The sequence below is a fragment of the Cryptomeria japonica genome, chromosome 11 (genome assembly GCF_030272615.1).
Source record: "Cryptomeria japonica chromosome 11, Sugi_1.0, whole genome shotgun sequence".
NCBI classification, from domain to species: Eukaryota; Viridiplantae; Streptophyta; class Pinopsida; order Cupressales; family Cupressaceae; genus Cryptomeria; species Cryptomeria japonica.
This window is the reverse complement of record NC_081415.1, coordinates 419178759-419191531: the sequence shown is the minus strand read 5'-3', so window position 1 is coordinate 419191531 and position 12773 is coordinate 419178759. Positions and strand designations below refer to the sequence as shown.

The 12773-nt window shown below is 37.3% G+C and overlaps 1 protein-coding gene across 2 annotated transcripts; it reads left to right on the top strand.

Annotated features, from left to right (window-relative positions):
* The first annotated feature begins 744 nt into the window (after nucleotides 1–744).
* LOC131073619 (E3 ubiquitin-protein ligase UPL3) lies at nucleotides 745–12017 on the top strand. 2 transcript variants are annotated; one of them, XM_058010096.2, is made up of 18 exons: nucleotides 745–1981; nucleotides 3924–4034; nucleotides 4121–4237; nucleotides 4375–4545; nucleotides 4637–4798; nucleotides 5012–5224; nucleotides 5309–5430; nucleotides 5529–6858; nucleotides 8409–8489; nucleotides 8594–8702; nucleotides 8789–9999; nucleotides 10095–10325; nucleotides 10423–10527; nucleotides 10708–10788; nucleotides 10872–10943; nucleotides 11049–11177; nucleotides 11276–11383; nucleotides 11493–12017. In XM_058010096.2, the coding sequence occupies exons 1-18, from the start codon at nucleotides 1169–1171 to the stop codon at nucleotides 11556–11558; spliced, it is 5232 nt and encodes a 1743-aa protein (XP_057866079.2). In that variant the 5' UTR covers nucleotides 745–1168; the 3' UTR covers nucleotides 11559–12017. The 2 variants fall into 2 exon arrangements, with proteins under 2 accessions (XP_057866079.2, XP_057866080.2); XM_058010097.2 differs by having other exon boundaries at nucleotides 750–1981; nucleotides 10875–10943.
* The last annotated feature ends 756 nt before the right edge of the window (nucleotides 12018–12773 follow it).

The window sequence follows — 12773 nt, the reverse complement described above, 5'->3', positions numbered from 1 at the left end:
ATTTTCGATTCCTAAATAATAGCCGCTCCACTTAAATAGCAAAAGATTCTAAATTATCCTTTTTCAACAATTTTAAATTTGCATGGGAACACTCAACTGCTTAAAATTCAGCAGAAAATGGAGTTAAGCAGCTGCATGGGAACATGAGGTAAGTCTCATATTATATACCACCTTAAAAGAAATGTTCTTAAACTTCTAGGTGATCATTAGTGTCTTTTTGTTTCAGCTCATCTTGTCTTGATCTCCTTTATATTTTCTACTAATTAGTTAGTTTTTTGTTTTTCTTATATCTCACCTCTTGTCAAACTCCTCTCTACAATCTTAATCACTGTTTTGTATTTGAATTTGAGCCCTTCCCACTTTATCTAATCAAAACTTTCAATTAAAATCACACTATTTTCCACAAAGACAACTGATCAACATAAACCCAAAATTAAACGAAAAATAATTTTCACACTCACAATAATAACAAAATACTATGGAAACGCCCACATGTATATTAATTTATAATTTATTTAGTGACAGACATGAGAAGTTGCATAGAATAATCCGTGCTCGGGGCTTGCACAATGTTAAAAAAAAATCAAATAAAAGACAAACCGACATTGCACATCTTGTTTAACCATATAAAGAAAGAAAGTGTGGATATTTGCGGGGCATCAAATTTTATCGGCTACGATTTCACAACTTCAGGCGAGCGAATACGTACACGTGTCGGTATAATTTTGCAGAGCCTCGGTTGCATGTCCCCCAAAGGCTGAGTTTCAGCCCCTCATATGTCCAGTAGGTGTGAGAATATTCTATATGTGCCGCGAGATTAAAAGAGAGATGGGGTAAGATTGAATTATTTACAATATAGAAACCTTCCTCTCCGTTTCGTCTCCACTGGACTAGCGATTGACAGATTATTCTTCCTTACTTTTCTCTCTGCTCCTGCCATTCTTCATTTAGTTCTGCTTCTTCCTTGGATTTAAGCAGACGGTGGGTTTTTATTGCAATTTGAGGGATACCTTGTGGAAGCTGTGGGAAAATTGAGGCAGGGCAACTTGTGTTTCTGGTTCTGGTTGTGGTTCTTTCTGGGATTTAAGCAGACGCTGGGGTTTCATTATAATTTGAGGGGTACTTTGTGGAAGCTGCGGGATAATTGAGGCAGGGCAAGTTGTGTTTTATGGAAACGCGGAGCCGGAAGCGGGGCGAGGCGAGAGCAGCGCAGCGGCCCTCCTCCAGCGGCGCCCCTGCCGCGAATAAGCGAGCTCGGTTGGAAGCGTCGGCGTCGGCGTCACCTACGCCCGCTCGCCGCGCCACACGATCGTCCGCAGCGGCTGCCCGCGCCATGGATGACGAAACTGCATCGGCGAAGCAGCGAAAGGAAGAAATTGAAAAGAAGGGGAAGCAAAAGGAAAGTGAAATTCAGCGCGATGTTGAGATTGCCGATGCAGGGCAAGGTAAGGAAATTCTGAGTAGCGAATACGATGAGGAGGGAGAAGAAGAGGAAGGAGCTTCCGATGATTTTGATGACGATGAATACGATGATTATGATGATGGCATGCCTGAAGGTAACCCCGGCAGGCATTTCGGTCGGTCGGCGTCTGAATTGCATGGCATGCTGAGGAGGCTGGCGGTGTTCGGGCTTCCGTCTGGCGGGGCGGAGGAGGTGGGGAAGTTGAAGCGTATCTTGGCTAGTCTGAGAGACGAGGCGGACGATTTCAGCCAGATTAGCGCGCTCACGGAGTTGTGCGAGATTCTGCCTTTTGCTTCGGAGGAGCTGCGGGACAGATTTAATATTGATTCGTTTGTCCCGATTTTGGTGGCGTTTTTGAATCAGGAGGGTAATCCCGATATCATGCTTTTGGCGGCCAGGGCTTTGACGCATATTTGCGATATTTTTCCTTCCTCTTGCTCGAGTGTTGTGCATCATGGTGCTATTCCTTGTTTCTGTGCGCGCTTGCTTACCATTGAATACATGGACTTGGCCGAACAGGTACACTCATCATTTCAATTTTATGTTTTTTTATGTTTCTTATGATATTATTTTTTAATTCAACGAAGGATTCTTGCCTCACTGACTTAAATCCAGTACATGCATGTTGACAACATAGGTTATTTTGTTAATAAATTTTGATATTTCGGCTTGCTCGAGTAGCTATGCTATGTTTATCTTATCAATTTTTAATTTACTAGGGATGCAAAGCCCTGTTAATTATGAACAATTGTGGATGATTGTGTTCTTCTAAGGTTTATTTTCATATTTTTCATTTTTAATCTTTCTTATCATATCATTTTTTTAATTTACCATGGATGCAAAGGCCTGTTAAGTATGAACAATTGTGGACCATCATTCTCCTTTGAGGTAAATTTAAAATCTACATTTAGGTGAGCTGAGGGCGTCATTCTTGACAACTGAAAAGTTCAGGATAAATCTACATTGTTCTTTCAAATGCAATGTGGTTTTCTGGCTATGTCCTCTATTTTGCTAGTGTTGGAACATACTAATTAACAAATACTCAGGAGGGTGGAGAAGAAATACCATCAATTCAAACCTTGATCTATTGTCATGATAAAACAATTGAGGAGAAATACCATTAATTCAAACCTTGATCTATTGTCATGATAAAACAATTGAGGAGAAATACCATCAATTCAAACCTTGATCTATTGTTATGATTAAGCAATTGAAATGATGGCAATAATTGCATGCCTCACTCCAATGGTTCAGAATCAATTTCATGCCTTACAGTTCTTTTCGATCTTTGATAGTTTTGTCTTTTCAATGGAATTTCTAGAGATGCCATAAATCACGAGAAATGTATTCCATTATAATGTTTTAACTTTAGTCTTTGAATCTTTCTAGTAGTTCTTTCCATTTTTTGTTTCATGAACTCGTGGCATAAAACAATGCCCAATTGTTTGCCTTTTTCTCATCAAACATTGTATGTTTATCTTCTATATAACGAAGAAAAAGCTTAAGTATGATGTAAATGAGTCTTAACTCTTAAGCTTGTTTGTCGCTGACATTTTGTCCTCTGCAATTCAAACCTTGATCTATTGTCATGATAAAACAATTGAGGAGAAATACCATCAATTCAAACCTTGATCTATTGTCATGATTAAGCAATTGATATGATGGCAATAATTGCATGCCTCACTCCAATGGTTCAGAATCAATTTCATGCCTTACAGTTCTTTTCGATCTTTAGTTTTGTCTTTTCAATGGAATTTCTAGAGATGCCATAAATCACGAGAAATGTATTTCATTATAATATTTAAACTTTATTCTTTGAATCTTTCTAGTAGTTCTTTCCATTTTTTGTTTCATAAACTCAGTGGCATAAAACAATGCCCAATTGTTTGCATTTTTCTCATCAAACATTGTATGTTTATCTTCTATATAACGAAGAAAAAGCTAAAGAATGATGAAATGAGTCTTAATTCTTAAGCTTCTTTTTTTGTCCTCTGCAATTATTTCATGGGATATTTTTTCTACAGCACAACGTTGCTATGACCACAATTAGAAGTGTATTCTACATAGTTGAAGTCATGTGAGATTGTAAGATCTGATAAACTTTAGTGTGCTATAGGTGCGAGAAATATCTTCTGAGAAATGAATTTTTAATTAGAATATTTAGTTCTCATAAATCTCAGGGAAAAATAAAATTCTTTTAAGAATAATTTTTAGGCTTTAGCCTATATTTTCTGCATTCTTCAAAAGTTTCTTATCTAATTTAGTATGACTAGTATGGCGTTTTGGTCAGCCAAGTATAATTATGTTCTGTTAAAAGCTTCAACAGGGTTTAAACTTTAATTTTAACTAGAAATCAAGGTTGCCATAAATCGAGATAAAATGCTTTCTAAGTTTAAAATATAAGATCCATATTCATTTTATATTAAGTAGATACTTATAGTAGTCATGCAATGCACTACAGTCTTTACAAGCTTTGGAAAAGATATCTCACAGACATGCATCTGCTTGCCTCCGTGCTGGTGCTCTTATGGCAGTATTGTCATACCTGGACTTTTTCTCCTCTGGTGTTAAGGTAATTTCTTTAACGTCAGTGTTTCTTATAGAATCAATGGATGTAGAAATAGAATCTCATGGCTAACAAACTTGAAGTCTCTTCAGAGAGTTGCATTGTCAACGGCAGCAAATATTAGCAAACAACTTTCACCAGATACCATTGATTCTGCAATGGAAGCAATTCCAACGTTGACTAGTCTTTTATCAGATCCTGATGCTAAGGTATATTATTATTGGCGATCCAATCAGTTATCTTGTTGAATGCTTTTGGGTGATTTCAATCTGATAGACGGTTACTTCGCTTTATTTGGTTGGGATACATTTAGAATTCCTTCAATGGAAAATTTGTTTGTTTTCAGGTGGTGGAGCATGCATCAATCTGTTTAGCTCGCATTGCAGGAACTGCTGCATTATCTCCTGAGAAACTAGAGAAGCTTTCTAGCTATGGTCTAGTTTCACAAGTTGCAAGTTTGATCTCTGTTAATAACTCAGGCAGTGGACAGGCATCACTTAGTTCACCTACCTACTCGGTATTTTTGTCAATTTTTCTGGAAGTACTTGTGAACCCGAGGCAGATTTTTTTCTTCAAAGTGCTAAATTGATTCTTTTGGTTTGGTGCAGGCTGTCATTGGACTTCTTTCAACATGTGCAAGGGGCTCTGTTGTATTTACAAGGGAGTTGCTTGAAATGGGTATTTCTGGCATCCTAAGAGACATTCTAACCAGTTCTGGCTCTGTTTCCCAGATTCCTAGTCCTCTTTCTCTAAATGGGCCAACGGACCAGGTTACCTTTTTGTCTTACCTGCTTGTATTCCACTTTTATATGTTTTGTATGTTATTCCATAGTTGGAATCTCTGCTTTCAAACTTTGGAAGGTCTGATAATGACATTTATAAATAATTTTCATAAATAGTGGTGATGCATTAATGCGTCCGACTATAAAATCTAGTATAGTTGGTAATGTCTCTGTCAACTTCAAATTGTTTTTTTCCTACAGTTGTGTGAAATTGTCTCCTTGGTGAGTGATCTCCTTCCATCCATACTTCATGAGACTATCTCACTTCCTACCAGTCATGCTGGTTCCAGTCATTCTGCCAAAAAGCTTACCTCCAGAAGCTGTACAGATAATTCTGACCGTGAAAAGCTATTTCGAGAAAACCCAGGTCTTTTAGTGCAATTTGGAAGGGATCTTTTTCCTCTTATGATTCAGGTGACAATTATTATGAATCACATTTTTATTCAGAGTTCTGCATTGACTTGGGTTTGTAAGTTGTAACAAAATGTGATTTATCAGGTATATGGTTCAAGCATCAATACTCAAGTAAGACACAAATGCCTGGCAGTTGTTAGCAAAGTGTTGTGTTTGAGCACTGCTGATATGTTAAATTCTTTACTTCAAGCAACCAACATATCAAGGTATGACTAATCCAGTGTGTAGAAATTTTAAAATTTTAACTGTTTGACTGTTATGTTTGAAGCACCCAAAACTTACTTGGGTTTTGCATTATCTGCAGCTTTCTGGCAGGAGTTTTAACTGGAAAAGATATTGAAGTTTTACTTCCAGCATTGCAGATTGCGGAAGTTTTAGTGCAAAAACTTCCTGAACTGTTTTCAAAGATGTTTATGAAAGAAGGTGTTGTTCATGCTGTTGATGCACTTATATCTTCAGGGGCCACTTTGTCAGGAAAGGATAAAATTTGTGCAACTGGAACATCATTGAAAACACGACGTAACAGAAAAATTGCTGGGGGATCGACAAGTGAAGCAACCGGAATGGAAGAGATTAAAGATTCAAATGAGACAAAAACCAGTTCATCTCCAGCCTTGGTGCCAAGTGCTAATTTGGATCTCAAAGTTATTATCAGTGCACATGCAAAGCGCTTTAAGGATGCATACATTGCTGCAAATTTGGGTTCTACTGAAGCCGGATCTACGGATAGTCTTTGCAAGTTGACAAATCTATGTAAGAAGTTAAGTGGTTCTGTGTCTGTTGATATGAAGGGCAAGTCAAAAGGCAAGGGTAAAAAGAGCAGGTTTGTGGCTGATCGTAATGATCAAATATCAAGCATTGCTGATATTCTGGCAGAAGTTAGCAAAGATGATGGTGTGTCAACTTTTGAGTTTGTTAAAAGTGGGGTTATAGCGTCCTTAATAGATTACTTTGCAGGAGTGGGGACTCATAAAGAAAACACGTCACAAGCTGATTTAATGAAGCATCATAAGGAAACCTTGAGAAAGTTTCAGTCATTTGTTGATCTCTCGCTTCCATTGGATTATCAAGGGAAAGAAGCTCCTTTGATAACTTTAATTCGGAAGCTACAGGATGCACTTGCCTCCTTAGAACATTTTCCGGTGGTTCTGAGCCAGGGTTCAAAATCACACAGTGATAATCCTAGCAGTTTGGCTGGATTAAATGCATTCAGACGGCCTTTGAAACTGCGGTTGCGTAGAGCACAAGGAGAAAAGTCTCTGGGTGATCACATGTCTAGTATTTTACATATAGATCCATTGGCTGATATCACTGATGTTGAAGATTATCTTTGGTCTAAAGTACAGAGAAATGAAGCTGAAATCAATTGTAGTGTGACCGAGCCTATAGTGTCTACCCATGTTGCCGTGGAAGGCCGACCTTCAACAAGATCAAGGTCCTCAACAGCAACAGGAAGTGATTCAACCAATAGCATAGACTCTCTAAATTCTAGATCATCGAAAGAAAAGGGGAAATCTGTATCAAAAAGTGTTAATGATTTTGATGGCCCACAAACAAGAAGTGCTGCTCGGAGACGAGTAGCATTAGAGGGAGAACCGCAACACAAGCAACCAAATGTACAATCTAGTGAGGAGGTAACCAAGCATTATTTTCCATAGTTCCAATCTACATTTTCTTTTCTGTAAGGGAATTTTTGTTGGTATTCAGTTATGTTGAGAGGTGTTTTATAGTAGCAGCAAGGCTAAGAGAATCATATCATAACTATGTATATAAGAAACTATTTTTCCCAAGGGATGCGTTCTTGGCTCTTTTTGACATGTTTCTGTACGGAGGGCTTGAGGACACCTTGGAAATGTACCCCCACTTCCCCCAAACCATTTTTTGTGGCCAAAATGTCCCAGAAATGCAGGTACTGCATGGGGATGGCCAGCTGCCCTTGGGACAGGTGCGGACAACAATGATGTCCCTCGACTGTCCTGGGGACAGCCAGCTGTCCCGGCACAATAATGACCTGATTAATTAGGTTTAGATTTTTTTTTTTAAAACAGCTGATCGGAAACAAAGCACCGTACCATGTAATTCGATTCCCTCAAACACTAGCAATGCAGCTTCAATGTTCCCTTTCTAGTAAACCAATCTTTCCAACAAAGCTCTAGTCCGCTGCACAATGCAATTCTAGAAAACATATTGACCAACCGATTCTAACACAAAGAAAGTAAATCAGAACAAACACTGAGTTCAATGCTAACTTGTTAAGCTCTTTATGGATCTTGAGCATTTTGGAGATTTTAGCAAAGTGAGTGTTTTTAAAAGCACCCTGCAAAAGCATTCAGATTCAGGGATTTATATTTATATCAAGAATGTTGACACGACTTCTTATCTGATCAAGGTAATCAACAAACAGCATTTCATCATATATGCTGACTTAAGATTTGCAGTACACATCCTTTCATGAAAAAATGGATGACAGTAAAAACAGTTGTATGATGTCAGAGACATTAAATTTCCAGTCTATGCTGAATAAGCGTTGTTTTTGGATTCAAATGTGTTAGATTTTTTTCTTTGCATCAATGTTTTGGATCACACTCCCTTATCCATCATCAGGATATAACAAGAGAGCTGAAGGAGGAAAAAAAATCTCATGCAGTGGTGTGATGTTCTTAGCAAGAAATCCAAAAGTAGTTTATGGAAATATGAACATTGAATCACCTAAATTTTTATTCATAAGCAAAGCAATTAAACTTTATTATTCTGTTTGATTCCCATGCAAACTCTCAATTCAACTTTATTAAGGATCTGCAATTTATATGAGGATATCAATGTGTTATTATATGAATATTTGAAATTTTCTGACATTTGAAAAAAATTCCCTAATTTTTAATAGCTGACCCTTGGCATCCCCTAAATTTCCTCCAAAAATTTCATCCCTGAAATGCATCCCCTCATCCCCTACTATCTCTGTTCTAGAAACATGGTGTAACATGGATAAAAATCAAAACAGCGAATATATATCAATAAAGAAACTATAAAATTGAACTTCTAGAATGTACCATATAAGTATATATAAAAGCTACCATTGTTAATAGGTATTTATAATTATTGGAAAATCATATCTTTAGTTTGATGCCTTGGGTTTGAATTTACATTTTTTTCCGTCTCCATCTAATTTTTCTTATTTTTACAGGATGATGATCCTTTTGTTGCTCCTGTTGAGCTTGAACAGGCTATGGCCTTGGAAGAAGATGGAGATGATGATGTTGAAGAGGTTTCTTTTTACAAAGCATCAAGGAACTGAAATGGTTTTTTGACATGTTTGTATCTCTTGGCAGTGTTTTACTAATGCATCCACTATTTTGTCTATTTTTACAGATGTTTATGGAGGAACCAGCTTCAGTTTGTGTTGTGGAACGATTAGCTGGTGTAGAATTGAGAGACCTTGTAGGTGGAGGTGCAATGGCTTCAACAAGTGCTGCGACAGGTTAGATTGCAAATGGTGTATTTGGCCATTAAAATTGTAATATTTTTACTGGCATTCTAATTTTGTCTTTTTGCCATTTTTTGCAGATACTGTAATAATTCAGGCATCTGCTAGTTTAAAAGGAGTTAGCAGTTATAGAGACCATCCCCGACTGAATTTCTTCATTGGTGGGAAACTGATAGATAGATCATCAACATTATTCCATGCAATTCAGCATAATGTGGTACCAGAGGGAGATGAGCCAAGATATGCAGGGTCAGAATATCCTTTTCGGGAGAGGTTTTGGGATGATGTTCACACAATTACATATCGAAGGGCAGATGCACCAGCCAAACGGAATTTGAGAGAACCCCAGAAAATGAGTTCTACTTCTATGACTATTAAGAACATGTTTTTTATTGACAATATTTTGCAGAGAAAGCTTCCATGCGATTTAGAAAAGTCAGATAGTACACATGATATTTTGCTGCTACTTCGAGTTGTAGAAGGACTTAATGGTTTAGCTCCTTGTTTGAGATCTCAGAGCTTATCTGATGCATTTGCAGAAGGAAAATTGAAAAGCCTAGATGATTTAAAAGTTGATGTCCATCCCATTCCTCAAGAGGAATTTTTGAGTGGCAAGTTGACTTCAAAGTTAGCACGTCAACTGCAAGATGCCGTGACATTATGTAGTATTGGTCTGCCACCTTGGTGTCACCAGCTGATCAAGGTCTGTCCATTTTTGTTTTCATTTGAGACAAGGAGGCAATATTTTTACTCTACTGCATTAGGAGTACAACGTGCACTACATCGTTTACAGCAGCAACAGATTTCTCAGAATCCGAATGTGCCGAACAATCGAGGACGCCATGTAGGTAGGATACAACGGCAAAAGGTTCGTGTTTCACGAAAACGTATATTGGAGTCAGCTGCAAAAGTTATGGAGCTTTGCTGTGGTCAAAAAACACTACTTGAAGTTGAGTACTACAATGAGGTTGGCACTGGTTTAGGTCCAACTCTTGAATTCTACACCCTTATAAGTCATGAAATGCAAAGGAGTATGTTGGGCATGTGGAGAACAAATTTGTCTTCCACTGGAACTGGGGATACTGTTCAAAATGGAGATATTGTTCAAGCATCTCATGGATTATTTCCTCGTCCATATCCACCCCATACAGATTCATCTGGTGGAAGCAAAACTCACAAAGTGATAGAAATTTTTTGTCTTCTAGGACGTCTAATGGCCAAGGCTCTTCAAGATGGCCGGCTTCTGGACTTGCCTCTTTCAACAGCTTTTTATAAACTTGTCCTTGGAAAGGTAGTTTTACATTTTAAAATCTTGCTTTTAATATAAAGTTTATATTAGTTGGAGCTGACCAATTTTGTAATATTTCTTCATTTGTATTGGTACAGGAGCTTGACATATATGATATTAAATCCTTTGATGTTGAACTTGGAACAACACTGATAGAAATGCAAGCACTTGTTCGACGGAAACAATTCTTGGAGTCTGTTTCAGGAGATAAGAGAGAGGAAATATCATCTTTACATTATCGCGGTGCACGAATTGAAGACCTTTGCATTGATTTCACTCTTCCTGGTTTCTCGGACTATCCCCTTAAACCAGGAGGGAGCAACATCTTGGTACTTTATGTTTCTCATATCTATCAATTTTCTAAAATCATTAATCTCCCTAAGCCTTTTATTAATCTCATTTTTATCTATTTTCTCATTTCTGCAGGTTACCATAGACAACCTTGATGAATATGTTTCATTAGTTGTTGATGCAACTATTAAGACGGGAATTATGCCACAGATGGAGGCCTTGCGATCGGGATTCAATCAGGTGATTGAAGTTTGGTTTGGCCTTCTTTTGGGGGATTTCATATGCATCAGACTAATTTAGTCTATAAAAGATTTTTTATAAATTTGATTTTGTCCAGTTTTGCAGATGCATTTTTATTTTCATTTTTTTCATATCTATTGGATTATTGGCTGCTAATTTTCTCGTGAACTCTGTTTTCAGGTGCTTTGTATATCAACTTTGCAAGTGTTTTCAGAAAATGAGATGGATACTCTCTTATGTGGTGTGCGTGACTTATGGGTGGTATGTACAAACAGATCTCTTTCTAAATTTCATTAATTCTTGAGCCTGTTTTGTTACTAGGCTTAACTTGTGACATGCTTTAGCAGGCTGAAATGCTCACTGATCAAATCAAATTTGATCATGGTTATACGGCTCAAAGTCCTCCTATTCTAAATGTGAGTATTTGCTTATAAGGTATTGCATATGGATGTCAGTGGGTGATTTGTGATTCCTTAATAAATACAGTGGTGTGATATTTATTATTTTCCTATTGCCTGTAGTTTCTTGAAATCATGGCAGAATTCACACCATCCCAGCAACGAGCATTTTTGCAGTTTATTACTGGTTGTCCAAGGCTCCCTCCAGGAGGTTTGAGTGCTTTAAATCCAAAATTGACAGTTGTTCGGAAGGCAAGTGCACTGCTAATATTTGCACTTTTATCTTCCTTAAAAGTGAATTTGTGTCAATGTTCTGTTAGTTCTAAACCTTTGTTTTCACTGGAATGCAGAGTTCTACAGGACCCACTGATGCAAATTCACTTGAGGTTGTGGATGCTGATCTACCAAGTGTGATGACTTGTGCAAATTACCTCAAACTTCCTCCATACTCAACCAAGGTTTTTTTTTCCTCCTCGCTAATGTTTGCAAGTCTTGTCGTATGTTCTTTATGCATTGATTATAATTCATATAAATAATGCAGTTTCTAATAATGAAAATATATGACAGGAGGTAATGCGTTGTAGGCTGTTGTATGCCATAACTGAAGGGCAGGGATCTTTTGACCTCTCTTGAGTGTGGGATCAATATTCTTTGGTCTAAAAATTGGTTAATATTCTGCACTGGTTGCAAGTTTTTATGCTCCATGTGCCCTTAAGTTTTGAAAATCTGCATGATGTAAAAATTTGTAGCATGTTCGTCAAGTAAATTTAGATGGCTAAACCTTTTTGAGTTTGGTGTCTTATCATTCAATGAAAAATGAAATTTGTTCGCCCCTCGTTATGTGGTCAACAAGGTGTTCAGAGATATCAGTGAGACATTCTTATTCCTCACATGCTTGCTATTTTGGTAGCAGAGGATTGGATTAACCTATTACATGAGGGAAACATCACTATAAATTGTTATAGCATAATAGGATGGCGGTGCAAGGGTGCACAGCTGTGTTTTCTTATAATTTGTACAGCTCATGCTTGTAATTCATTATGTAAATTTGAGCTTTTGTTACTCATAAATCTTAAGAAAGGACTTCCTATCTATTTGTGGCCATCTTTTCCCCACTCTTCTGGATTATTTTTGTTTAATTATCTTTTTATCTTCAACATTAATGTATATGCAAATTCGGTGAAGAATTTTCTCTTTTTTCCCACTGCTCTGCAAAAACCATACGAAGTGTTAGACTTACTTAGGCCCAATCATTTGATTTGTATGAACCGTACCATCGATTTTCAAGGAATCGCAATGGGCTAGTAATCAATCTGCTGTTGTGATACATATAGAGGTGTCGATTAGACTAAAGCAGCAGGAGCATTGTGTACCAAAAAGCATTTTTTAAACAAGAGAAGACCGAGGCCCCTCGGTTTATGGGTCTGTTGGATTGCCAGAAAGCTCCCCACAACCTAACATTTACATGATTTTCAACTATTGCTATCTCATTTTCATGTAGAGTTATACAGCTTCTTATAGCCTTTTTATTAAGTCACAAAACGTAATTACAGTGGGGTAGTAAAGGAGTGTACGAGTGTATTAATAAATAATAATAAGGATTTGAGATATAAAAATATAAAAAAATAATTATGAGCAAACAAATAATTATAATATCTATCAACTAAGAGTCACTAGGTCAAGATTCTTCAAGATGGTTTTGGCACTCCAAAATGATGTTTGAAGCCTTTTCATTTCTCCCAATTGACAACAAGACCGGCCTTCTTCCACAAGAAGATACCACAGAGAAATCATTTTGAAGAATGTCAACCTAGAAATTCTTAAGCTTGTTTAATTTGTTAGATAAGC